General features: G+C 46.9%; 1 protein-coding gene across 1 annotated transcript in view; it reads left to right on the top strand.

Annotated features, from left to right (window-relative positions):
- The first annotated feature begins 2,003 nt into the window (after nt 1-2,003).
- LOC146854903 (uncharacterized) overlaps nt 2,004-26,499 on the top strand; it is a 47,837-nt gene continuing 23,341 nt past the window's right edge. The window contains exon 1 of the mRNA XM_085652322.1: nt 2,004-2,430. Coding sequence (XP_085508448.1) covers nt 2,360-2,430 — 71 coding nt within the window. The 5' untranslated portion in view covers nt 2,004-2,359. The remainder of the gene's footprint in view (nt 2,431-26,499) is intronic.

The raw sequence follows: 26,499 nt of genomic DNA, 5'->3' as shown, positions 1-26,499 counted from the left end.
CTGGGTGCGTATGTGTGACATTTGCACGGTTTCTTGCCTGGGTACGCACTGTACTGGGACCAGTCTGGCTCTTACTTTGTGTTCTCTGATTTACTACTCTTGTGTGTCTATTTTTGGTGTTCTCTGTAAGAATGTCTATAGATATCTAATACTGGGCATTCTGGTGCCCTTTAAGGTCATAATTTCCTATGCTTTAAAAGTTAATACACTTAAATGTATCATTAAAAATGTGTTGTAAAATGCACCGTTCTGCCTTTTTTTCTCCAAAGTTTTCTTAGGGGGGTGGGGACCTCCCCAAACCCTCTTACCAGTGGTGAGGCTCGCCCGCTGTGGGTGCTACGCACCGTAAGGGGGCTGGTCTGACAAAATTTGTCAGGGCTGCTTTGGGTCCTCAGCCAGGCGCGCAACGCCCATTGGGCTCAAAGGGCATCAGCCCTCCCCCCCACGTCGTGTGTGTCAGCCCGGGTTGAGACAGCTTCCCGGGCACGCACACAGCCGCACCCGAGTACTTCACAGGTCTTTAAAAGACCATTTACTTGTTAAGGGGGCTTTGTTGTTATTTCACCCCTTCTTAGAGCCCCTGCATCTGCACTCTGCCGATTGCTGGAAGAATTAGCCCCGCCCCGAAATTGTTATTAGTCACCCCCCCCCCCACCCCCACCCCACGAAATGTCACTCTATTAGCGCCTCTGTCCTCAGCCCAGCCCTGAATGGAACCACCAGTGCTACAGACATGAAATGTAGGCTTGTCCATCTTGTGCTCCAAGCAGGGTAACCTCATGCTTGGACCGCCGACACATAGAGGTTGAAGTGAGCGGGGACCGAGTTCCACTGTCTGTAATTCTAAACTCGAACAGTTAGTTAGGTTGACACCCTTCAGTCTCTCTCTTGAGTCTTGACGTTGGCTGCAGCTCCTCGAGGCCGGCCTCGGGGCCCTCTGGCTTTCACTAGCGCTGCCAACACCTGCTCAGGAGAGACCATGGTAATGGGAACTTTTTCATGAATGGTCAACTTTTCGTTCTTGCAGTCATAGCCTGTGGATATTGGCAAGGCGGAATATAACAAGAGTATATAATTATATGATTATGACATCATGTCCTGTGCAGTGCTTGGAACCTTACCCTTGTCACTATACGGTACTTGATGTTTGGCATCCAGGCAACTTTTTTTTTTCTTGCTGTCTCGCGCTGACTCTGCTAGGCTTTGGCTGTCTGCAAATCTCACGTGCTAAGTATTTGGGGGGTGACATATATCTCGGTTCCTAAGAATTGTGAACTGCAATTACGTCTCTACGTAAAGTGCCTCGAGGCAACCGCCAGATTTCTGGGATTTGTATCACGTGAAAAGAAAAACAAATGGCATATGCAACGCACGCCTACATCTGGCGACGAGCAAAAGGTAGATGTTAACGCAGCAATCAGGGAAGTTGCATTCATTGTCATCGCGATATTCTAGAAAGAAGACGAAAAAAAGTCTGTAAAATCGATATTCACAAAAACTCCAGCTGGCCTGAAGCAAAGCTATTAAACAAGCAGAGGCATGTACGTAAATATGTTTGGTGTGGAAGCTTAAAAACGAAAAAAAATAAGTTAACTTTCCTCACTATGGTGTCACTTTTATGGAGATATTTTAATTGACAAAAATCCATTCGTCCAACTCTACCACCACCTTGGGACAGATTGAGTTAAGTCAGTTCTGGGTATATCCTAGAAACCATACTGGAGCCGGTCTCACAAATGGCAGAACTTTATTTTTTCGCGTTCTTGCTACAGCGGTGCGAAGGCTCCTGTGTGAAGGGTAGCGCTGCATAACAGTTCTAAAAGAATCCCATTAATTCTCATTTAAAAAAGGTGTGTGGAAGGCCGATGGCACGGAGGAGGCGTGATAATAACTTAAGCGTGTGGCAGTTTGCCTCGTGTTTGCTGCTGTGCCCTGCGGTGTGGGGTTTGCAGCGTGGCTGCTGGAAGAAAGCAAGGGAGGGGCTCAACTGGCACTGGGAGAGTACCAGAGGGTGGGGGTGATGGCCGGCATCAGCAGGCGGTCGCCGCAGAGCCACTGGCGGGGAAAAGAGCCGCTTTGGAGGCAAGAGGCAGCGCGCACCTGCGAGCGGGAAGCGCTGATTACTGGAGGGAGGCGGCACACGTGAACCAGCCCCCCAGCCGGAGGCAGCGCAGCGGTGTGCGCACAACTCCAGCAGAGACCAGGCGCCCACAGCGGGACTTCAGGGAGCACAGAACGGGACCCCCAGCCTGACAGGTTTGCAGCGCCTTGGGCCGGCCGCGGAGACTCGAGGCACCCGCTTTCAGTCAGCGAGAAGAGAACCAACCCCGCCTGCGGTACAGCGCCGATTAAACCTGCAATGGGGCTGGAAGTTGAACATCCCAACGGAGGGGGCTCTGGTGAACCCACAAGCAGGGGCTGCAGTCGCAGGTAGGGGGCTGTACTCGAACTGTAGTAGGGGGCGGGCTGGGTCACCCGGGACCGTGCTCCAGTCCAGGGCTTTCCTTTTACTAATCACTGTTTGCAGGTGTGTTAGTAAAGTTTCTCGAGGGGAAAAGAGACAAGACTTCCATACCCAAGAGGTGTGTGGTGGACACATCATATATTGCGTTTTAGACTCTGACACTCGCTCCGGGGGCTATCGTGCGCTGAAGACGTCTGTGACAGGATACGTACACTGATGCTTTTGGTGGGGTGAAGGGGTCTGTGATGGCATACACAGGTGCGAAGGACCACGTACTGGGGATGTGGTGAGCTGAAGGTGTCTGTGACATTGCAGGGTTGTGATGGAACATGTCCTTGGGACTTTTATGTTTCATGTGATGGGTTGAGGGGTCTGTGAAGAGATGCATGTGGGGTGGGGGATCGTGCACACAGGACTCTGGCATTTATTCATGGTTTACAATGAGTCGTGCACTTCACGCTCCTGTACTGGGGTCTGTGGTTGACTGGAGGGGTCTGAGAAGGGATGCGACATGAACACGGGACCAGGGCCGGACTGGCCGTAGCGGGCACTGGGCAATCCCCCGGTGCGACGCACGGGTGGGGGCCGGTTTTGGGCCCCTGGGAGCCGTTTTTGTTACAGGGCTGTTTTTGCAGCACAGGGGGAGGGGGAGGGGTCGGCCGAGCACTTTGCCAGGGCCGGTTTTGGTTCCCAGTTCGGCCCTGCACGGGACTGTGGCACTTGTGCTGGGGTAATTGTGCTGGTGGCTTCGGGTCACTGAAGGGGTGTGTGATGGATCACATGGGTATATTTGTAGGCTAGCGAGAGCTGTGTGAGGGGTGTCTGGTTGTATTATTGGTCTTAACATTGGTGTGTACTGGAACTGCAGTAGTGTTGTGAATTTAATGTAAAGAGGGCTGAGATTTTTGTGTGTGTGTGTAAGTGTGTGTGTAAGTGTGTGTAATAGTGCCAATGAATGTACTGGCGACTGAGGGGTATGTCTGTACTGGGGTCGGAGATGTGACTGTAATGTGGTTGAGTTTTGGGCAGTATAATTAGAGCTCCGGTTTTATGGTATTTGTTTTTTAACATTTCCGTTTGTATTTTTCCATATTTATTTTCTCACCATCTTATCCGTATTTATCCATATTTATTGTATGTTTTGTGAATAAATGTGGTTGTAAAATTGTATGTTTCCACATTTATTTAACTGATGAACCTGCCCACATACTTGAATACCTGACGTGTTTTAGAAAATGTAGCAGACGAACATCAGACTACACTCTCTGGTAAATATTACTATAAATGTATGTTGACATATACCATTATATAGGGAAATCTAATTCTGTTTTTTTTAACTCCTTATTCTGTCTGTCTGCTTAGCTACGGGCTTGCAACAAATGAAAGAGCATGGAAAGTCAGCCTAAGTTTTCTGTATTTTTTCAGTTTTTAAAAATAAATGTAGACAGCAAGCACATTGTTTTCTGTCTGAATTTATCTATAAATCATGAAAACAGGGACTCTCGGGTATGATTGGCCGTGCTTTTTATGTGTCCGTTCTAGTAGGATCTGAGGTAAGGTGTGTTAATGCATGGGTTTTTGCACACTGGTGTGTACTGAGGCCTGAAAGAGGTGAATATGAGTGTGTTGGACCACTGCCTGCTCTTAAAAAATGAAACGGATGTTTCATTTTTCTTTTTGAAATGCATCCCATGTAAGTTCCCTTTGATGGGAAGAGGAGGTTTCTGAGGAGGGAGTATCAGGCAAGTAACACGACTCAGCCTCCATCGTTGCCAGCCTTCAGAGAGAATCTCTCTTCATTACTACCTCCACCTGACCCCGGACTCTGCAGCACACGTCCTTCCAGCCCTGATTATCCATTTTCTACCATCCATCTCTCGTGTACATTATCTCACAGCTGACCTTTGGGCCCTCGCCCCATATCAGCCACCATCCGGCACCTTTTTCATTATTCCCGGTAAAAAACATTAATAAAAACCCCCCTCAAACTTAAAACATTAAATATAATTAGCACACACTTTAAAATATGTTCCACAGTGGCCCTAATGACCCGACTGCTAATTAAATAAACAAAAACAGAAAGGCCATTACAGGGCCAGCTTTAGTGCTGTTGTGGAAGTCTTATTGGTGCCCCACCACTGACCTTTCTCGATATCTTTATTATCACCCTCCAACAGTGCCCTTCATCTCTCCATAGCTCCTCCCCTAATGAACGCCTCCTCAGACTCTCACAACACCACCCTCCATCAGTGCCCCTCATCTCTCTGTAGCCCCCCCCCATGACGTCCTTCTCGGATTCTCTCATTGCCACCCTACACCAGTGCACCTCATCGTTCCATAGCCCCTCCCCCATGACCTCCTCCTTGGATTCCCTCAATACCACCCTCTAACAGAGCCCCTCATCTCTCCAAAGCCCCTCTCCCTCATTACCTTCTCCTCGGATGCACTAACTGCCACCCTCCAACAGTGCCCCTCATCTCTCTGTATCCTCTGCCCCTCCTCATTGTGTAGCACCCCATGACCTCCTCCTCGGATGCCCTCATTGCCGCCCTCCAACAGTGCCCATCATCTCTCCGTAACCCCTCTCTCATATGCTTTTCATTTGTTGTATAGCGCTACTCATAGTGTAGGGTTTCACAGTACTTTATATCACACACACACACATTATGCAGAGACCATGAATCATACAAGTATGTAAATCAGTTTATAGGGAATTTCACATAAGCCAATGAGGATTACCAGGTGTAGGAATCACATGTCATCCATACTAGTGGGCAGTATGTTTTAAGAGGGTAGTTCTGGAGAAGCACAAACACAGAATTTAAAGCATACCCCAGTGGTTGGGGATTGGCTTTACTGATTAAAATGTATAACTGCCCAAACAAACTGTATAGCAACATTAGAATAATGAAAGACTGGGGACATTCTAACTATATCACAACACACAAAAAAGTTCTAATTATGCCACCAAGGTTTGTGTGGAGCTCTTTGATGACAGTTCATAGATCACTGTCCTATGTTAGGACTGTAACTTCTGAACTGCAAGTAACACAATAAAATCTGTAACTAAGGCAGTAACCCACTGAGCTAGCCACATAAACTACAGTTTAGCTGCATTTCAAAACTACAGACAGACAAAAGATTGCTCTCCAGCAGGATCATTAATCACTAGAGTTATCTGGACATTTTTATTGTTGCCTTACATTTGTGGCAGACCAAGTCATGAAAATGATACAAACGATTTAAATAAAATGTACACGGCATACACGAAGTATGTGTCTTGCTGGGCCCTCTCAGATTTTAAAAATATGAACAAATAGCCACACATTCTCCAAGCATAAATGAAGTATGTATCTTGCTGGGCCTTTGCAGATTTAAAAAAAGGGAACAATAGCCACATATTCTCTTACCTGCTGGGTTGGAAATGTCTCAAAGCCCGATCTGATCATCAGCTGAAGGGGTCAGGAAAGGTGAATCAGGATAAACTAACTCCTTTTCTCCAGCGCTAAAAAGAAGCAAATATCCACGCAGCATGCAAAGGTCACCTGGTGCCAAAGAAAGGATTTGTCCCCTTCGCAATGCCCCTATTCGACCTGCGCGAGTGGGCAGGGACACAGCCCACCTTTCTAAAAGGAGGTGCGTGATGGGGGGGGGGTGCCTGTGAGAGAGCCCAGGCCCAATCGCGCAACTCCTAGGAGCAGAAGAAAAATGACGTTCAGAGGAACGTTTTAAATTATAGTGCCGATTTTCTGTTGGCATTCTTGATGTTGCTGCGAGGGACAAGGCTCATGTTTGGGTGGGCCAGGCTCATGTTTGGGTGGGCCTGGCCCACCCGCTAGAACCGGCCCTGTGACCGTTGTGCCTATACTGGGGTTGGTGATGAGGGAGAACGGTGAAGGGGTCAATGAGGTGTGTGCTCTCCGAAGCTCACATCTGCAAGAGCTGTATGTGACCTGGGGTTGTGATTGGTGTAGGAACATAACCATGTTATTTGTAGGGGTAGGCAGTAAACTCTGCTCCGCCGGCAGAGTTCACAGAGTTTTGTCCGCTTTGATTGGAGCGTGGTGTCCGTGTTTGGAGAAATTCCACCAACTGCTGCATGGTAGAGGCATGGTTTTTTTTTCTCCTTTCCCCGGGTGTGACTTGCCAACTCTAAGTTGGTGAGTGAGAAAATCGAGCAGTCTCCCTGCGAGATTTCTCAATGCAGGCGGTCGTGGCAGGTCTCTACCGCTCAAATAGAAAATCTACCCAAGCGCCACGAAGAAGCAGTGCCCCCTGGCGGGCCACGTGGTGCAGTTTGTACTGATTATACAGCGCCATACAAGCTCCCGTTGCTAAAAATCGGCACGAGCAGCGCATTGTTGCTGTTATTCAATGCTCTAGTAACACTTTTTGCTGTGTAACACTGTTTAGGTCCCACCTGACCCAGCGCATGCGCTGGTCTGGCGAGACTTATTGAGAGGGCTCCAAAAACTGCTACCAGGCCAGCCTAGAGCTGCAGTGCATGTGTGCGGGCGCTTTGATGTTTGATCGCGATCACTTTCGCGGCCGCTTGGCATAGCCAATAGGTCTCGCTTTTGGGACCTATAAGTATTTAGTTATGCAACTGTTGCATGGCTAAGCACTTATAAGGTCCCAAAGGCGAGACCTATTGGCTATGCCAATGCTTGTTTTCTTTTTCCATGTTTTAATATGCTTCTGTAACTGATGTAATTTGTAACTTGTACCTCACCGATCCTCATGTAAAGCGCTCTGATGCCTCCAGGTCTAGCCAGCGCTATATCAAAACTCTTCAAATAAATAAACAAATAGAATCGAACCCAAACTCTGCTCTCGCGAAACTCCGCAGAATCTCCTGAAGTTTTTTGGTAACTCTGTGGAGGATGAGACGCAGGTCAACCTTCGAGAAGGTTGTTGAACCAGGAAAGTAAACTTTACCAATAGACCGAGGATTACACCCCCTCATGCCTCTAAGTGTCTATCCAAAGAAAGTAAGATCTGCCCCTTGAAAACAACCCAAAAAGCGAATTCAAATTTGCAGAGCACTTTATTTACTCTTATTTTGGGATATTTATACACTGTACGCTTGGTTCCAGTAGGCACTGGATAGGGTTACTATAGTACATGGGAAGACAAGGGTACTTTTGAGGTCCACACAAGGTTAATTAGCAGGGATATGCTTTTGATATAGGGACATGGGAATGGTGGTAAATGTTGGTCAAACAGGGGTGAGTATGGATCAATAGGATTAGCTTTCATGAAAAACAGTACATCGGCCATTTTCATTAGATGATGTCCTAGAATGCTGTAGTAATGAATTGCTACTTCTGTATTTATTCTTTCAAGACACAGGCAATCTTTCAAACTGTGGGGCACAGATAGTCAGTGAAAAATTATGTGCGAGGGGTGCTGCCACTATGGCAAGTTGTCAGTGCAGGAAGTTAAAATTAATGTATGACGTCTTAAGGTGCCCTCATCCAATCAGACCCTTTGTAGAGTTGTCCATCGTCAGAGGCATTTCCAGGTAGAGGATCATGTGATTCTTTCATGTAGAAATGTTTCCATGCAGAGGATCGTACCATGTGTTCAGGTCTTTACCTCTGTACCCATCATCGGAGGCCTTTCCATGCAAAGGATTATCATATGCCTTCAGCTCTAAACTCGTCAGATGATTTTACAGGCAGAAAGTGATGCCATGCCTTCACCTCTGTAGCTATCATCAGAGGCCTTTCCAGGCAGATGATGATGCCAGGCTTTCAGCCCTTCACCTCTATACCCCTCATCTGAGGCCTTGCCCTACAGAGGATCAGTCCATGGCTTAAGGCCTTCACCTTTGCACCCATCATCAGATGATCTTTGATGTCATGTGTTCAAGCCTTCACCGCTGTGCCCATCATCAAATGCGTTTTCGGGTATAGAAGGATGATGTGTCTTGGATCTAACGAGGATAGCAGTGATTTATGTGGACATTATGGTTCAGTTTCTACGACCAGTGAACACACAGTGCCAGGATTAGGAGAATAAAACCTACAATTTCTGTCGATACGAGTGTTTTTCTTTTTATTTTGGTGCCATAATGTCTTTGTGTCATGGTATGAGGCGGATGCAGATCTTGCCTATTCAGCTTTCTACTGGATATTAAACTGTGGTTTACAGTCTCTTATTGTCTGATTTGCCACAGCACCTGGATCTTTCAGATCCTGTGGAGAGGTCTCTCTAGAATCCTGGTCCAATCCCAGATGCTTGTAAAGTAGACTTGCCACATTTAGATGATTATTGCCATTTGCCCAATATATTTTGGGTTGACTTAACCTGCCAGTGTGGCCCATCATTAATGCCAATGTTCTACATTTATCTTGAAAAAGTAATTATGTCCTCAAACTGGAAGCAACATCAAATGCTTGCAGGTGTGGTTAGTCCATGCAAGCAGCACTATTCTATATCTATGGACGCAAATAGAAGGCTGGTTGTAACTGGAAATGAGTAACTGCAGTCTGCCGCAAAGTGCTATTCTGAAGTGCAAGCACTCTGTCTAATGGTTACACAGGCACACCAAGATATATTGAGCTGTCTCGGTACATATTGAGAAATGCTGATGCAGTTCTGTTAAAAGTTACACATCCCTACTGAGATGAGAACCCTTACTCACGCTCCCAAAATCCCTGTAGGAGATGTTCGCTGTTTTCCCAAAAAGTTAAAACGGTCTTGAGTAAAATTGCTGGTCCAGAATTCCCTGTAATCAAAATCGGGCACTGTCATCCCATGGAAATCACTTCACAGTTATGTCTAACTTCTTGACCTCAAAAGCAAGGATTCAACTTAAGTGAAAACAGCAAATACTATTCGACACATTATGATATTTCTAAAAATGCTCCTTGATTCTGAGACCTCACTAGATTAAAGCTGGCCATTTTAACTGGCTGGGCATTGGATTTGTTTAAGACCATTTGACCCCCGATTGAGACTAAATGTCCAAAGTACTGCAACCACAGAGCAACATGTAGTAAGTCAAGTTTATTGTATTCAACATAAAATTGTTACAATAAATACACAAAAGGGAACAATTACTAAAGACCAACATAACTATATAGAAACAATTTAGTCACTAACAAAAAAGGCAATTCCATCACCAACTAGCAACTTTTCTAGGTTAAAAAAAACATCCGTCACTTTGGTCCTTTAAAAGCTAAATCTAAGGATCTCATTAACGCTCTAATGCAAGTGGAAATGTAATTAGTGAAACGGAATTAGATTGCTACTTTAGTGGACCTAATATTTAACTTGATAAAACAATTGTGAAGATAGTTTCCATAGATTTAACAATTCAGGTCCGACACAAATAATGTGTTCTCTAGTTTCAAATAAATATATATATATCTAGCTGCTTATTTAATGTGTTCTCTCGTTTCAAGATTATAGCCAGGGCACAAGTCCTAAAAAAAGAAGTGGGGAGACTCTCCAAGTTAGGTGGTGCCACGTCCTGTGACATCATGGCAGGACGTGACATCACATGTGCAGCAGATCTATCATTTGCACATATTATAAGATTTAACAAGTGAAGCTGCTCTGTACTTAAGCCTGTGACTTAAGGTCCCTGTTTGGAGGAATTAACAGCCCAAATGTGGATGTAGTTTGGCGTACAACTACATTAGTCAAGCATCCCTCTCTGTTCTGTGCTTCTCCCCCAGGAAGATGATCCGTCTGCTCTGTGTTGCTCTCTTCCTGTGTACTCCTCCCCCCCCCCCACCCCCTGCAAACTCACTCCATGCTTTGTGTTACTCTCTACCCCCTCTGTGTGCTTCTCCCCCTTTCACAATACGGCTCCAGAGTCCATCCTCTAACTTATTACGTGTTAGTTGGTTTGTTGCATGCTTACCTGGTCTAGTGTCTAGTCTCATCTCTAGTGTAAACATACCAGCCTTACAAACTCACTTCTTGTACGCCTGGGTCACAGTAATTGCAGGATTCTGTGGCCATGGCGTTTTCCACACAGTTATGGATTTGCCACATAATCCATCATGTGCAGATTTTCACCCAAAAAGTGTCTCTAGCCAAAACGGATCAAAAGTTACTAAAAACCAGTGCATTTGTGCAAGTTGGGTGTACACATGTGCACACTGGTTAGCGGCTCTTGAGGTAGTGGCTGGAAGCGCATGTATTTGTCCATTGTTTGGGGTCTTAGATACTGCAAAAAACATCTGATTGGTACTGCTGGGAGATAAAGCAGTCTACCCACAATCTCGCGGTTCCAATCCTCATACACCCAACAGAACCCTTCATCACGCTCTTGGGGTCTTTTGTGAAGCGGTCCTGGAAATGAGCCAGACCCTGTAGCCAGACAGCTGTGAATGGCGCTTGCCAGTGGGCAAGTCTAATGTGATGCTGCCAGTCTGCGATAGAAACCTCAAATTCGCCAGGGAAGTCATCCCCGGATTACCCAAAGTGCTGCACGTCCACGCTCACGGGCGAATGTGAGCTATAGAACAGTCAGATAGTAACAATACGTTCTATATTACAGTCAAATAGTAACAATACGTTCAGGGAGGCATACCATTTTGACGGAGCCCATTACAGAATAATGGAAGGAAGTGACAGCAACAGAATGCCCACAAAACACCCACAGCCCTACAGGGAAACAGCAAGGCCGGTCACGTTCCTCTCCCTCGGGCTAGCAAAGATTAGCTGTCGCTACATCCCGAAACAATTGAGCTACAGTAGTTTTAAATTTATTTTTTCAAATAAGAGTATGTGGTTTAAAAACTACCTGCTTGATGTGTATTCAGAACGAGAGTGAATTTCCCTGAAACTAATTTTCGCGCTTGTCTTAATCGCGTGCTGCCACTCACTGAAGTGCTTTCAACTTGTTTCAAGGCCAAAGCGGGGAGAATAAACACAATACCTGTAGAACAGGGAATTTAAATACATAATGTGCTCTGCGCCCAGCGCTTCATTGGCAAGGTAACGGCAGTAGCAGAGATTCTGCCGAGACCCTCACCTCAGCTCTCAAAGACGAGAGAGCTAGCGAGTGGGAAATGGTACCTATGAGAAACCATCGGGCACGAGTCATTCAGTAGCCCGAAAAATAAAGGGCATGGAGCACGAGGGCGGGACTGCCGAGTTGCAGACACACCCATCCAGTGACGTCTGCTACGATCACTTTTTATTTATTTATTTATTTATTTAATGCGTTTTTATATAGCGCGGACTTTACCCGAAGGTGTCAGAGCGCTTCACAATAGCAGCAGTAATGATACATAAGGAGCAAAAATACAAGTGAGCATGTTACAAAATCAAACGGTACGTTACATGAGGCAATAGTGACAATTGTGCAAGTATCAAGGGCAAGCAAAATACAAGAGGTAGCAAACGATACGTTACAAACGGAAAAAGTGATGTGTGCAGGTTACAAGAGCATACAAAGTACACCTAGAGGTAAAAAGTAAAAAATAAAAATAAAAAAAAATTGCTATAAATGGCCGACACTCAGAACACTAAAACAGAAGTTACGTTACATGAGGCAGTGGTGGCCATAGTGCATGTATCAAAAGCAAACAAGATACAAGAGGTAGCATACGATACGTTACAAAAGGAGAAAGTGACATGTGTGCATGTTACAAAAGCGATCAAAATACAAGTAAAAGTATAATACTGCAATATATGGCAGACACTCAAAACACAAAACACACTGGGAAGGCACTTCTATAGGCATGGAGAACAGAATTTCCTATAATGGAAGGACTTCCTTCAGAAAATATAGGGCGTGAATTAAATTTGGAAGTGTCTTTGAAGGAGGAGAGATTTGAGGTCCGTTTTGAAGAGCTGGTGGTCCGGAGCTGAGGCGGAAGTGAGTTCCAAATTCTCACCGCGTTGCCTGAAAAGGATTGGGCCATCGATCTTTCCTTCTTGAAAGTGGGAGGTTCAAGCAATACATTTTCTGCATTCCGTGATGGTCTGGAGCCACCAGAGAGTTTCAGTTTATCCGCCAGGTAGCGAGGGGAGGATGAGTGCAAGGCTTTGTGGGTGATACAGGCAGTCTTGTAGATAGATCTTGCCTCTATGGGAAGCCAACGGAGGGTGGATAAAATGGGTGTGATGTGGTCGCTTCTTTTGGCCCCATGTATGAAGCGAGCTGCTGAATGGAGAACAGACTTCGGGGGGGACAGGTGGGACTTGGGGAGGCCAGTAAGGGAGACCTACTGGTAGGTCCCCGGCAAGGTTACGAGGTGGTGGGGGCAGGTTCACAGAGCAAGAGCTGCGATAGGTAGCGCTCAAAATAGGCGGGCAAGTCAATCTACGCAAGGAGGTGCAGGAGCGTGGTGACCGGCAGTCCGAGGCAATCACCTGGAAATGCGTGGTTTGGTTGGTGCGCCCTCTTATCACGCTTTGGATGAGCAGGGCAGGCTGTATGGTGTTTTGATAAGCAGGGTGGACGGCGTCCACCCTGGAAAATAAGTGGGGAGACACCATCCACCTGCGTGGTACCCCAACTCGTGCCCTGGTTATTGGGAGGGAGGGAGGGGGGGGGAAGCAGACCACGTACTAAGAACTTGTGTGAAAAAGGCCGCTTTTATTGGAACAGGTGCACATAACAATTTAAAACCTTGGCAAAAGCCTTCCAAAACTAAACCTCACTAAATAAACCATATACCTAACCCCACTACCCCGCCCCTCCCCTAAACTTCTTGAAAACCGCCCCCTCCTGTACATTACAACATTTAAAACAATACCAAACATTACATTACTGTATAACCCCATATACACCTCTAAATACAACCCTACGTTAAACAAACTCCCCTGCCTGCCCCTTTACAGCTATCAATCACCCAACCTGTGTAACCGAACTAAAAATAACCAACCTATCCTTTCCCTGTCGATAATCCAACTTAACAAATGAATCCACCAAACTCTGGCAAAACTGTCACAATACAAATAACCCCCGCCACCCAGAAAGAAAGGGTGGGGGAAAACTGCCCACCCCTCTTTCTGCCCCCCACATAGAAAGAACTTTTAAACCCCCTGACGATGCCCTTGAACATTCACACACCTTGACAAAACTTCCCTAATTTCCAACAAATATAGATCCATCCCAATCCTAGAGAAATGGACCCCATCATCCCGAAAAAACTCCACCGCCTCAAAACGAATGTCCTTGTGGGTCACTCTCCCAAAACCCAGGCTGCGACAAAACCTAGAAATCTCAGCATTCACTTTCCTCCGGGCCCTGTCAATAGCTCTGGAATTCAAAGCCCCTCTCCAAACCCTCCGCGGAACCAATTCCGTCCACAAAATATGGCATCTCGATCATCGCTCCTTCAACAGGGCCAAATCCCCTTTCATTGCCCGTAGTAATAAAACACCCTTTACTCCACAAAGATCATTCTCGCCCAAATGTATCAACAAAACATCCGGGCACTGGCCCCTCACCATTGCATTATTCAAACGCGGAATAAGGTCCTTCCATAGCATTCCCCCTTTACCCTTCCACATGATTCTAAAAAGATGCTCATTGAACCCCAACATTTTCCCGAAATAACTTTTGCACGCTTGAACCTGTGCCCATTTAATGAACGAATGCCTTACAATCCAAATCGTCAATTCCTTCGAATGGGGCCCAGCCATAGAACCTGAAAAGAGAAAAAGAGAATGAGACTCATAAAAGAGGAGATGACGCATGCGCCTCCCCCGCGCTAACTCTCACATATTTTTGAAAACAGTCTGACGACCAGCGCCCTAGGCGCATAATTGCACCCTTAGACCAACCCCTGTTGTGAGCTTCAGTTGCTGCCCCTATCCTGATAGAATGGGTCCCAAACAGCGCCCCGTCCAACCCAATCCTCTGCAAACCCTTGCGCAAGACCATACGCAGCTGATAATCTGTTACTCGAGCGCAATTGATATGTTTAAAAACCAACTCGCCCCCAGCCTCTCCTGACAAAGTTTTCAATTGCCTTGCCAACCGCAATGGACAAGTAGAAGTGGGAGCTTCAGCTTCCAGCCATACACTCTTACCCATGGCCCGCTGATCAGTTTTTGAACTGGCCAGCCAAATGTTCAACCCTTTGTCTGAGAAAAACACATCTTGCCAGCAAATGCCCCGCTTAGATTTAGTACCTAAAAGCTCAGAAACCCGAAAAGCCCCAAAAAACATGAATGCCATAAGGGTGGCAAACAAGACTCAAAATCATCCCTGCAAACCGCAGGTAAAACTTCCAACAAACGAGCTAAATTCTGCCAAGAAAGTGGTGAGTGAGACAAAGTAACACCTCCCCGCTCCCTCGCCCAGCCCTCAAGCATCCTCCTACCCACTTCCCCAGCAGAAGGGGAATAGCCCCAAAACAGCTTACCCATGAAAGAAATTCCTGCCAATTTCCCGGCAATAGTGACCCTGGAAAAGCCTTTCTCAATGAGGTCTAAGATAAACTGTACCACATCCTCAGAACGGCGCTAAGACTCATCCCTCCTGCAAGCTCCAGATGCCAAAAATTCCCTCCACGCCAGTGCATATGCAGACTGGGATCCTACCACCAATTGAAATACCCTACGTTGCCTACATACCAGAGGTGCTCCGGCATCAGGGTCGGTATCCTGTCCACCTCCTTGTCCAGACCATGGAATCTCCCCCCACTGCGAACGAGACAAAGCATCCGCTATGTCATTGTCCACCCCCGGCACGTGCAAGGCCCTGAATGAAATGTCATATCGCAGACAGCCCAGCACAAACACTCTCAACAACTTCAAAATCTGCTCATCTCTCGCTGACTGCCTGTTGACGATTTCAACCACTGCCATGTTATCCACACGGAAAAGCACCTTCTTATGCTCCAGCTCTTTGCCCCAAATAGTCAAAGCCACCAGTAGCGGGAAAAGCTCCAAAAAAGTAATGCTCCTCCCCCCGTTCCTCCACTCCTGCGGCCACTTCTCTGCGCACCACTTTCCCTGCCAGTAAATGCCAAAACCATCACTGCCTGCCGCATCCGAAAACATTTTGACATCCCACTGTACATCCTCCTCTCTAGCCAGTGGCACTCCATTAAAAGAGTGCAAGAAAACTGACCACATATGCAAATCCTCCTTTACCCCTGCTGACAAACGCACATGATGGTGAGGTAAATGCTGTCCTGCCAATGCACGGCCCAGTCGCCTGCAAAAAGTCCTTCCCGCCCTGACAACTCTACATGCAAAATTAAGATGACCCAGTAACACCTGAATGTCCTTCACCGTCACCTTCTGTTTTGATAACATTCTGTTAAGCAAATCCAGCATTTTGAATATTTTTTGTCATCCGGCAGCCAAGCCTGCATTGCCACCGAAGCAATCTCAAAACCCAAAAAGAATAAAGCTGTAGCAGGCCCCATTGTCTTTTCTGGTGCCAACGGCACCCCTAGTTCCTCCATGAGCTCATGGAAGGTATCCAGAGCACTCTGGCACTCCGCAGAGCCCTAGGAACCAACAAAAAAGAAATCATCCAAATAGTGTGTGACCAAAATGTGACCTGTGCGCTGAGTGAAATGCCACTGGAGGAAGGTGCTGAAAAGTTCAAATAGAGCACATGACATAGAGCAACCCATCGGTAATGCCTTGTCCACATACCATTTGCCCTCAAAATGGATCCCCAACAGAGGCCAATCATTCGGATGGACTGGCAGCAACCTAAAGGCTGACTTGATGTCACACTTTGCCATGTCTGCAGTTGCGCCCGCGGTCACCACCAGGGACATAGCCACGACAACTGAGGAATATGACACTGATGCCGCCTCTTCGTCAATAAAATCATTTACCGACGACCATTCTGGCCATGACAAGTGCTGAATCAGTCGGAACTGCCCTTCTTCCTTTTTAGGCACCACCCCAAAAGGGGATATGATCAAATTCTGAACTGGCCAATCCTCAAACGGGCCTGCCATCCTCCCTTCACGCACTTCCTTAAGCAATTTTTCCCGCACAACCGTGCTATGCTCCGCAGCTGATTTCACATTATCAGCCCACCTTCTGAGCCTTGGCCCCTGGTAACCCAAATGGAATCCCCACCGAAACCCCTCCCAAAGTGTCCGTTTTGCCCCCGAATTTTCATACCCCTACAATGCCTCCTAGCTGCGCCAAATTAATTGACGTAGGAGCCCTTCGGCCCAGCACCCTGTGCTCCCCGAACCCCCCTTCCACCCTGGGATTGCTGCAAGGTGCCAGATGACCCTGCGCCCGACTGCTGCCCTTGCTGTCCGCCTGCCGGTCTAACGCCCCCACCAATTGACAAGGGGATGTCTTTTTCCACACTTAGAGCACTCATGGCGGTACTTGCAATATTCCCGTGTGCATAAACCTTTGTTGAAATCCCAGCATACACCAATTCCACTTTGTGTCACGGCTGCCCCTCACACCCCGCCCCGGGTGGGCTTCCCCTGAAAGGGCCGATAAACTAAAGGCAACCCACTAGCTGTGAAAATGGTCTTGCCCCCAGGAGCCGCCCCCATTATATGCTGCCACAAATTATTATCCAACTCTCCCCATTTTGCTTCAGAGTCCCACGCCATACGCGCCCGGAACTCTTCGTCATACTGTGCCCATGCAAAACCACTACCCGTAATTTGGGCCTTCAGTATGACATCCATATGCTTAAATATAGCCACGCAGCGCTCAGGAAACTTCTCACAGTAAACACTGGCGTAAATTAGAAATGCCGCTGTCCAATTCTCAATTGTCAACGGTACTTTAGGGCGCTTGGCTAATTCATACTCCTCTTCTTTAGATCCCTCTTTAGACCTCACCTCCCTATGCAGAAGTTTCAAAATCTCCACGTATTCCCCTTTCCATATGCGCTCCTTCGTCGCCAGCATTAGGTGGGCACCTAAAGGCTTTGTCACCCCCATGTAAGGGAGCTTTTTAATTTTCAATTCTTTACTTACTAATGGCTCCTTGCCACCCGCTGCCTCTGTTAGTCCCACTCTCAACCTTAGTATCCAGCACTACTCCCCCTTTCCCTGTGCCTACCCCTGTGTCCTTTACATACCTTCCCTTATACAATCTCCCTTCCGTCACACCCCCACTCCCCTCCCCCTCCCACCCCCCCGACCCCACAGACACCATTGTAGGTTTGGCCTGTGTTGTAGTTATAGCGGCCCCTGAGTGACCACCTTGCGGGGGAGCCGACTGTACCCGCCGGTACTCCCCCATCCATTGACTGGCATGATAATCCATTTCATTTGTGAAAGCTGCCCACGGTGACCTTCTTGACGTTGGGGCCAACGAAGTCGCGCCGGACCTTCGTGTGCTGGCCGTGACGGGATCCCCCGCTGGTACAGAATGTGCCGCGCAAGGCCTCACCCTCCCTTCTCCTCTGCGTAACTGGGCCGCACCTCGTCCTACCGAGTCCGCCGCGCTGCTACACTTCCTACCCTGTAAAGAAAAATGTTGGACTGGTGTGCTGGGTCCCTGAATGCTCTCTGATACACTTGCCCCTTGACCACTCAAAAAAGCCTACCTCTGGAAAAACCAGCAGGAACCACACCACTCGGGGGCGGCGAAACCACCCCTTCCTCACTCCATTCCAACATCACCTGGACCACCACAGACGCAGAACCCACAACCTGAGTACCCCTGTGAACCAACGCGCTTCCTAACCCTGCACGCTCCCGACCTCTAGCTCCAACCCCTGCCCGCGCTGTCTGACCCACACCCGTTTCGTGCCCCTGGACTTGGGACACCTCCGATGCATCGCCCTCACCAAGGCCCTGAACACCTTCTGCCCATGAAGGAAAAATATCCAGTCCCTCCCAAGCCAGGCTTCCCCCAGCTGGCTCCAAATCCCCAAAAACCAAACCTTCATCTCTACCACTAACCCCCCCCCCCCGCCCCTGCCATTCTCTGACCCTGCCCACCAAAAAACGGTGAAAGAACCCCCCCCCATGTGAAGAAACTGATGCCCCAAAACTCCCATGCTCTCTGTAAGAAAGCAAATCCTGCTGAGAACCCCACCCCCCACACCTGAGCCCACTCTCCCTCTTCAAAAGAGCTCGCCCCAACAAACCCTGTCTCGCCCCTCACTGACAAAGGAGAAGAAAACAATAAAGGGATATCTAGCCCTAAATCCCCTTGATCTCCTGCTATATCTGTCATGAATTTTGCCCCACATGCCTGCCCCGAGCCCAAAGACCCTGCAAAACGCTCCCCTGTTGTGCCAGTTTCTACCTTAGAGCCTCTAAAGCTCCTAGCGCTGTCTCTGTATTCCCCTGCCTTAATCGTGAGCTTCGCGCGGGGAAAATCCTCCCCGCGCTCATGAAACATGCCCCCTGGAGCTGCCTCCCCAGTAAACTCCCCACTGGCGCTTCCCGCCTCCCTCCTTCCAGGCAACGGAACCTCCAGCAGCGAGGCAAAACGCCTCTTGGTGCCCCGCCCTCCCCCACGCTTGCCACTCGCTGCGGGGGAGGAAAACGAGCGCGCAGCCGATACCGGCGCACCCGCCACCTTTTCCCCAGCACGCCAAACCTCCCGGCCCTTCCCGCCCGCCTCCCCCGACGCTCCCATCAAATCCGGCTGCAAAACACGAGCAGGGGCCGCCTTTTTAAAGCGCGGGCGGCCCCGCTCACTTACCAGCATTGACCTTGGACGCTTCGGCGAAGTGCAGGCGGCCACCGCCACGCCCACCGAGGCCTGCCGCATAGGACGCGACGGCCCCGTGACCTCCCCAATAACCAGGTCCATCCGGCCCGCTTAACTCAGGAGCCGGAGGGCCTCAAGGACTCGGTAATCCTCGGACTCCATCATAAATCCACCTGAAATTTAATTCTAAAACAACAGAGACTACACCTGACAAAAACTAAACGGCTAAGCTCCCAGCCACCAGGTCACCAACCTAAAATGGTGGCTGGGAGCAGTAGCCCTACTTTTGGGCTATAAATAAAATAGCCCAAACACAAAATGGCCGGCGCGAGGCCAGCCCCCCCACTAGCCCCTCCCAAACTGCCTGGGGGGGACCTCCCTGCGGTCAGCTGCCTCCCCCCCCCCAAGTCCCCCATGCCACAAAGGGGATATGACCCTTCCTTCTTGAGATGAGGATTCCAAGATTTCTCAAACAGTCAAATGAATGTAAAACGATCTAAATCTTAAGTATTTTCTTTTCTTTAATGCATAGGGAAAACGACAATGTATTCTGCATAGGGCATGTGACACTCTAAGGTAGAATCAAGGTAGGGTTGCTGGTAATTTAAATATGAATGATAAATTAGGTCACTGTGCTTGTACTTCAGTGATGTTTTAGGATCCTTATTGCAGTAGTTATGCCTCAAAGTTTTTCTGTTCAGGACAAGGATGGCAGTGTTTCCAGGTCTAGAAGATTTTGATGATTGATTACGTCGCTGATGTCATTCAGGTTGAGGGCTTCATTTTTCTATTTATTTGCTTCAGATCCTCAAAAATTAACCCTTTTATGGAGAGGCTGTTGGCGCTGACATAGCCGCACATACAGCTTAATATTGAGGCGTTGCAAAGGTTTTTATGTTTATTATACCTTTTTGTTTTTAATTTTTTTTGCTTTGAAAGTTGCAAGTTCGCAGTTTCAGAATATTGTGTACATACTTTTTTTTTCCCGCTCTGTTAATATTTTGCAGTGAAATTCCATAGATGCATAGAGCAGAACAGGAGTCAGATTTGATGTTAATGCTGTGATTGATGGTCTAAATAATGCTCCTCAAAGCTTTGGAAATCTTCTCCTGGGCTTTGTAATTGTTTGACTCTTGCTTCTTAATTTCCATGTGGGCTGACCAGGAATATGTTGCGCATATATATATATAATACTGTCTTGTTCTAGAATTGCATTTCCAAGTTCCCAGACAATAGGTTTTACTTTTTAGGTCTCGCCTAGCGAAAGCAGCGCATACGCTGGTCTCGCTATTGCGAGTACCTTTTGGAATCGATTCTCCGAAAACCTTACATACACGCGCAGGGATGGACAAAGATGGCTGCTCTCGCCATTTGTCCAAACCTAACAGCATGCACATGCCTGTAAGGACAGTGACCAGCCCACCGCCATCTTGTTGAATAGGGCGTGCTTTCACTTTAAACACAGTTTAAAGTGAAAGCACGCCGCCATGCGTGCGCGCATGCACTGCTCACCAGCCCAGCCAACAACGCAGTCCCTTGGGACAGTCTTCGTGTGCATTTCACAGACCAGGTATCGAAGGACCCTGCTCGGTCTTCACTCCTGCCAGACATTTAAACCCTGCCATGCCGTGATCTGAATTAATGAGACTCAATGCTCTCTGCACCTCCTCCCCCGCTGCCGCTGATCCCTGCCAAAAAGTCAAATTGAGTATTACCCTTCATTAAAGATATATAATCAGATCGCCTGGCCGTAGCAGAAAAGCACGCGTGTAAGCTGCCAAGCAAGCAAGCTGGCTACTACTACTACTACTACAGAACGACAAGACCTCACTTGCAGGTTCTTTACACTACCTTCAGAGTGTAAACTAGATGAGCAACCCCATCTCTCCCCTGACAGATGCGAGAAAGGATAGATTTTAAATCCATTGTGCTAGAGTCACCCTTTGCGCACTGAATGTGCTTGAGTCACCCTTTGCGCACTGAATTTACGCTCAATACTGAAAGTGCATTTAAAGTTATGGCGTGCACTTTAAATACTCTTTCTTGTGCATTTTATAAAGTTTCAGAATAGTTATACATCGTACGATTGACAGATCACAAGCATCTTTTACGCACCACTATGGCGTGCAATGTATGCATTTAACATGCTGGAGTCTGTTAATGTAACGTCCGCAAGATAAAGTGTGCACGAACATTACCAGGGTATGCGTCGGCCCGCACCATCATTTTCTCCAGTCAGAACCCAGACGTTTCCTCGACCGATTTTGTAACATTGCATTTTCTGCTGTCGGGTCCAGGGCTGACGTTTCACATTCACCTGGAGCACATGTTGTAATTAGCATTCTTGCGAAATTTTGCATTTACTAAACACAGTAGAAGGACGACCAGAAAGCGGTGGCATAGTGACACAGGCAATCCGCCAACCTTACTTTGTGTATGCCAAAGGCAGTGCATGATGTGATGTGGCCGACAGGTTTTCGGAACTCTTGAGGTACTCATTACTGGGTCTCCATCTCTGGCCCCAATGACTGCCAATTGTAGATAATTTTTTCTTTTGTATGTTGTGGCTGCAATCACTCAACTGACTTTACGTCACTGGAGATGTTAACCAACTCGGTGGAGTTGACTTGAAGCCTTTCGGGCTTTGAATTAAACCAGTGTGCTGATCTTCAACACTGAAGGCAGGGGCAACAGCAGCCACATAGGGGGCAAGAGTTACCAGAACAGGTGGGAATAAGGGAGAAGATAAATTGGGCCGGGAGAAGAATGATCGATAGAGTACAGCAGGAGCTGGGTGGAGAGTGGGAAATAAAGGTATTGTGGCAGGGTACAGATAGTACACTCACACTGCAGAGGGGTGATGGGCTATAGGCCACAGTAGTGCATTGGCACTAGTCCAGTCAATCAGAGAACAGCGTAGAAGGACTGGTGGACCTTAGTGAATAGATTATCACCCCCACCATGCTCCATGGCTAATCTTACCTCCATCCACTGCTACAGTTTTAAAGTCCCCATCACCAAACGCCGTACAACGCAGCGTGCGAACTCTGGGACCCTTACACCGTATACCACCACCCATATCTTAAAGAGAACCACAAAACATCCTACTATATGGTCAGCAAATACTAGAAACACCAAACAATGCACACAAGTATATACAATAGTCTACAACTACACCCTACGTCACCTTCACAACATACACCACATTTACACTTTTACCTACACCACCTGCATCTTTTCAGGGAAAATGGCTTAGCAACAGAGTAAGCAGGCATCGGCACTATTGTATAGTATCTTTTACATCAAACATACGCCACCTTTTACAACCTTCATTGCCATCAATACTTATGTACCAGACCCTATAGCGCAGCTGCACTTTATACAACTAAAACACTGACTAAACCGCCTACTTCTTAGAACCTTACACTATTCTGTAAAAACGGAACTACCCACACTATCTAACTCCAGAAGATACTATAAGATTTTAATTTTCCATTAGTGTAACTGTACTTACTGCAGTCGATTTCTGCTTATACTGCCAGAAATGTTATTATTTTGGGAAGGGGTGCCCTACCAATTCAAAAAACCCATTCTGATTAGGCCAAAACAGTTCTGCTAAAATCTCTGCTCAACCCCTCATAGTTATGGTACAAGCAGCAGGTCATCTCCACAGAAGTGTGTGCTAAGTCCAAGCAGAACCAACATTTTCAAAGTAAAGAACACAACACAATAAAATTACAAAACCAATTTAGAACAGAGGAAATTTTAAGGGCACACATACACCAAGATCATCAAAATTCGTTAAAAACTGGAGATATGGATTTTAAAGGTTTTAAGTCAAAAAGCTCCTAGAATAAGTCAAGCACCATCGAACAGTAACAGTTCAAAGTGGACTGGGACCTAGGAGGAATTTCAAGCTGACAGCAATACAGCAGAGGTCAGATTCCAAGCCCTGCAGATTGTCCTGGTCAAAGCTTTTACCTTCAGACTTGGTCTCCAACTACTGGGAAACCTCCTTCCAGTCACTCCAGTAGCACCTTAATCTTCTGGGCAGGCTTCTGGGCACAGGTCCCACTCTAGCCAGGTCTCCTGCAGGGTGTAGTCCTCTTTAGTTGGCTAGGCCCTCCAAGAAGAGTCTTATTTATTGTTCCCCTGAAGCTGCTAAACAGAAGGCCAACAACTTGACCCTTGAAGAGAAGTTCCAATCCTGTGGTGGCAGCAAGATTCAGGGGTCCTTAAATCCTTGTGAGTCGTCTTCTTCAAGAAGACAGAGTTAAAAGTCGGGATTCTTCTTCCAGCAGGGCCACCTTCTTCAGATGGAATCTTCCTAAGCCCAGGATGCTCGGAGGAGTTAGTGCTGAAGATGCCAGATTTATTCTGTGCACTATCCAGTGACTAGAGAAATTCTACTCCTCAAACCAAACAATATTCTTACAGTCCCCTTAACCTCCCTTTGCAGCACTTACTTATTGCCTTACTGTACAATTACACAGGAGCCAGTTTAAAGATGGTGGAACCTAGCTGCCTGAAAGTAGGCCTGTCTTCAGCTTCTGGGGAACTCCCCCCACCTGACCGGAACAAAACCCGGTTAACTTTTTATGATTTGCCAGATGCGCAAAACACAGTGCCTTAAATTGAACTCCGCAGTTTATGGGTAGCCAGTGGAGGTATTTAAGTGCTGCACAAGCCGACTATCTTTGGGATGCCTAGCAGGATTTGGGAAGCGGCTATCTGAATAATGTGAACTTTTTTTTAGGACAGACATTGGGCTGCCCAAGTACAGTGAATTCCCATAATCCAAGCATCAGAGAATCAGTCCCTGGATCACAGTCTTCCCTACATCTATCAGGAGCAACTTGAGGGCCTTTCTTAAGGATCTTAAAAGGCCAAAGCAATTTCTGGCCACCTTTTTTTGCTTGGGAGGCCAAGGTATGACGCATGTCAAAAGTAATCTCTATGCTCTTTATTTCCATTTTAGGGAATGGACGTTCTAATGAGGGAGGCCAGCTGATCTGATCCCAAAGTGTTGGATTATTGCCGACCACCAAAATCTCTTTTCGCCCCATTTAGTTTTAGACAGTTTGATACCCTCCGTTTGGACACCTTTTCTAGGTAACTATTCAGTCCTGAGGAGGTGGAATCTAGATTGGGAGATGGCGAAACAATCATCTGGTTATCTTCCGCATAAGACACCATCTTAAAACCAGAAGAACCGAGGATGGCTGATGGGGGCCGGATGTATATTTAACAACCATTGGCATAGCCAATAGGTCTCGCCTTTGGGACCTTATAAGTGTTTAGTTATCCAGCACAATATCCTTGGTGCAACAACATCAAGTGTTGCATGGCTAAACACTTATAAGGTCCCAAAGGCGAGACCTATTGGCTATGCCAATGTTTGTTTTCCAACTGTCACAACTTTTGTTTTTGAAAACTTAACATACAAATCATTTTCTAAATTGCAAACATTAAGTTTGGCTAGCAGGTGTTTCTGACCTTTTGGGTTGGAGAGAGCAGGACAATATCATCAGCAGCATGTTCCAAATGACTAATTGCTAAGTTTTAGAGGCAAACCCTCGGGTCCATCCAAGTACCTTGGCAAGTCGGCGATATACAATGAAAGCAATATTGGAGCTAAAATGCAACCTTATTTGAGGCTGTTCGAAGCATACTTTTTGGTGACAGGGTATTTGTTGAGGGTGATTTGACGCTTACCCAGGTGTCCTCGTCTAACTCCATCAAAAAGTGAAGCAGATATGAACCAGTATCCCATTACAGCATTTAGTTCCAAATTCTTGAGCGGTTAATTTGATCAAAGGCAGACCTATAATCAATAAAACAAGCATATAGGGTGGTGTGTTTTGCTCTCGCTTTCCTCGCTAAAGTGGTTAGTGCTTCAATGTTATTAGTGGCGGCTCCTCCAATATGGCAGAGGAGCGTCGCCCCGCTGTCTCAGCCAGCAGTTAAAAACATATAAAAACATATAAAATGATACTAAAGCAGTTTGATTATTATTATTTTTCATGACCTGAGCCGAGTCTTGGGGGCAGAGGCTGACAGGCAAGCAAGGAGGGCACTTGTAGTGATGGGCACTGCAAGGGTGCATAATGGTTTCTCTGACTGTCTTAGGACGGCCACACCTTCATGCGCACTTAGATGTCTCGAGGCTATTGGATGGAGAAAAGCAGGCACAGACTCCCAGTCCCTCTGGGAGCGAAAACCAGCCTGCTCTGCCCAATCCCTGCACTGCTCTTATGCTGGGTAATAGTATTACCAGCATGAGAGCAGCATCTCAATTGGTTCAGGGAAGTCTGGGAGCCTGTGATCAGGAGAAGAGCACGCAGGAGGCGAGGCGGCAGGTACGTTTTGATTTCAATGCATTTATAATTGTCCCCGGCGCTGCCCCACTACTTTTGCAGCTCGGCAGCTACCGCTTAATGTTATCAGTTGTTGAACAGCCTGATTGAAATGCTGTCCGAGTAATTGATATTAGGCGATTGTCATTTACCCAGTTAGTCGGTTAAGTAAGTATTTGGAGACTAATTTTCCCTTTGCATTCTAAGAAAGTTATTAAACGATAATTTCGGGGGTCAGACTTCTGTGCTTTTTTTAGAGAATGGGTTAATAATCGAGCCAATCCAGAACTTGGAAATGGTCCCTTCAGCAACCACATGGGAAATTAGTTTGGTTAATGTATCGCTCCACAGGACGGGATCCATTTCTAATATATCTATTGGTAGCCCATTCGGGCTCACCGCTTTGGAATGTTGAGATCTTTTTCTCCCAATTTTTTTTTTTTCTGGAATTGTAAATGTTTGTCTTTCAAATTTGAGACATGGTATTGTAACTGTAGTAGGACAGGAATCTAATATACCGATATAGGATGCCCGGATGTCATTTGAGATAAAATGATCATTCGCTGGTCTGTGCTCCGTAGACGTAACCCTATCAGTGTCCAAAATTGTTGGGTATGGGTTGTTCTTGTAGCAGTCACCAATGTTGTCCATGCATCTTGTGGTGATTTCTGATTATCTTTTTTTCTGTATATTTCTTTACTGATTTGGAAGTCTTTATCATGCTTGGATCCAAAGAACAATATATTTTTTTTTTTAAAGTGCTCTTACTTGTTTCCTTATTGTATATTTGCTTTCACTATTGAACTACTGCTGTGATTTTGTGGAAAAGCAGTCCGCTTCATCTTGTCGCAAGGCATGGGTTCAGATGACAGATACCTCAGTGTGGAATTTAACAAAGCTTCCCTGTCAAACATTCAATCAGTAGGATGTTCACCATTTGAAGACTAGAAAGAGCTACTCAACGACAAAATCTACGCAAAGAGCTCATGATTACATTTTGATTCTTTGCTGTGTAGAACTGCAAGAGAGCTGCTAAGGTGATGGAAGGGATGAGTCTGATGGTACTTAACTGGGTGAAAGGGGTAG

This window comes from Triturus cristatus, chromosome 4_1 (assembly GCF_964204655.1).
Source record: "Triturus cristatus chromosome 4_1, aTriCri1.1, whole genome shotgun sequence".
NCBI lineage: Eukaryota > Metazoa > Chordata > Amphibia > Caudata > Salamandridae > Triturus > Triturus cristatus.
The sequence above is the reverse complement of the archived record's forward strand: the minus strand, read 5'-3'. Positions and strand labels throughout refer to the sequence as shown.